Source organism: Austrofundulus limnaeus, unplaced genomic scaffold, assembly GCF_001266775.1.
Source record: "Austrofundulus limnaeus strain Quisiro unplaced genomic scaffold, Austrofundulus_limnaeus-1.0 Scaffold7, whole genome shotgun sequence".
Classification (NCBI taxonomy): domain Eukaryota; kingdom Metazoa; phylum Chordata; class Actinopteri; order Cyprinodontiformes; family Rivulidae; genus Austrofundulus; species Austrofundulus limnaeus.
The window spans coordinates 3,557,086-3,558,658 of record NW_013952409.1 but is presented as its reverse complement, the minus strand read 5'-3'; the positions used below and the strand labels follow the sequence as shown (position 1 = coordinate 3,558,658).

At 52.5% G+C, this 1,573-nt stretch overlaps 1 protein-coding gene across 3 annotated transcripts in view; it reads right to left on the bottom strand.

Annotated features, from left to right (window-relative positions):
• The window catches only part of znrf1 (zinc and ring finger 1), a 47,823-nt gene extending 46,250 nt beyond the window's left edge, over positions 1-1,573 (bottom strand). For all 3 annotated transcript variants that reach the window (XM_014033418.1, XM_014033426.1, XM_014033433.1), the window contains exon 1: positions 868-1,573. In XM_014033418.1, coding sequence (XP_013888872.1) covers positions 868-1,264 — 397 coding nt within the window. In that variant the 5' untranslated portion in view covers positions 1,265-1,573. The remainder of the gene's footprint in view (positions 1-867) is intronic.

Genomic DNA, 1,573 nt, shown 5'->3' with positions numbered 1-1,573 from the left:
CAGCTACAAACAGCTACAAACTCACAGCTACAAACACACAGCTAAAACACACAGCTAAAACACTCAGCTAAAAACAAACAGCTAAAACACTCAGCTAAAAACAAACAGCTAAAACATAGCTAAAAACAAACAGCTAAAGACAAGCAGCTAAAACATAGCTAAAAACACACAGCTAAAACTCACAGCTAAAACACTCAGCTAAAGACAAACAGCTAAAACTCACAGCTAAAACACTCAGCTAAAGACAAACAGCTAAAACTCACAGCTAAAACACTCAGCTAAAGACAAACAGCTAAAACATAGCTAAAACACACAGCTAAAACTCACAGCTAAAACACTCAGCTAAAAAAACAGCTAAAACATAGCTAAAATCACACAGCTAAAAACACCTGAGAATGGCTAAAAACTAAACAACAGTGTTGTGAAGTGTTGATCTAAATCCTGCTGAAGGAGCTGAAACAGAAGAAACCCTTCAGACCTGACACACCTGCAGCRGTTAGCTCACCTGCACACGTGGATCTAACACCTGTGGACAGGTGCAGGAGTCTGAGTGGCAGAAATCACTTTGATTGCCATAAAAGGTTACAGTTATATTTGTCAAGGCCTGTTTCATTGGTTTGTTTTTAATGATTCTGTTGAACTAAAACAAAAACTTCATTCAAAATGTTAATTAGTTGATTTTCAACTTTTTCCCCTAATTAKGACTTCTGACAGTTTCCTGTTATTTCAGGGCTCATTGTGAGTTTTTTTTTCTTTCTTTTTTAACAAAAAATAAATGTATCCAGTCTGAAGGTGTCTGTGGGGGTCTCTGATTAACCCCCCAGACTGCACCTGCAGCTGGGCGTGAGCGCGTGCGGCAGATCTTACCGCTGTGCGCGCTGAACCAGCGGGGCGCGATGTGCAGGGGCAAGGTGTCAGCCAGCGACCCCCGGGACCCCAGATACAGCACTCCGTCCGTATGATGCCCTCCGCCCACACCGTCCTGGTAGCCCGTGCCGTGGGGGGCCGCGGTGGTGCCCCCGGACCCCCCTCCGGCTCGATCCGAGTCAGTCCCTCTGGGGGTGTAGAAGCCGAAGGGCACGGCGGGGCTGTGGTCGATGCCCATCCCGGCCACGGAGCTCACCGATCGGCTCCGCAGGCCCATGGTGGTGCCGCTCGGCCGGTAGTGGCCGAAGTGGGCCGAGGGTGGCACCGCGCTGTCATCCGAGGAGACGCCGGGGAAGGCTCCCCGGGGCCGACCCGCCGTGCTCTGCTTTCCCCCCATCCGGAGCCGGACAGGGGACGGGTTGGGGGGTGGTTCTGGGTGGAAACGGGAGGGGGCTCGGCTCGATCCGCAAAGGGTCGAGAGAGCCCAGAACAGGCGGGCGCCCCCCCTCCCCGCCCCTCGGTCCGGTCTGTCTGTCCGTGTGTCTCCGCAGCAGCAGCAGCAGCAGCAACAGCGGCAGGCTCGTCAGCTCTGGTCCGCAGACGCAACAGTCCGTTCCCCCGCTGAGCCTAACATGAGCCGGAACCCGAGCCAGCCCAAACGTCTGGACCCACCTCACAGACTGCAAAATAAAACCTAAACACTGGA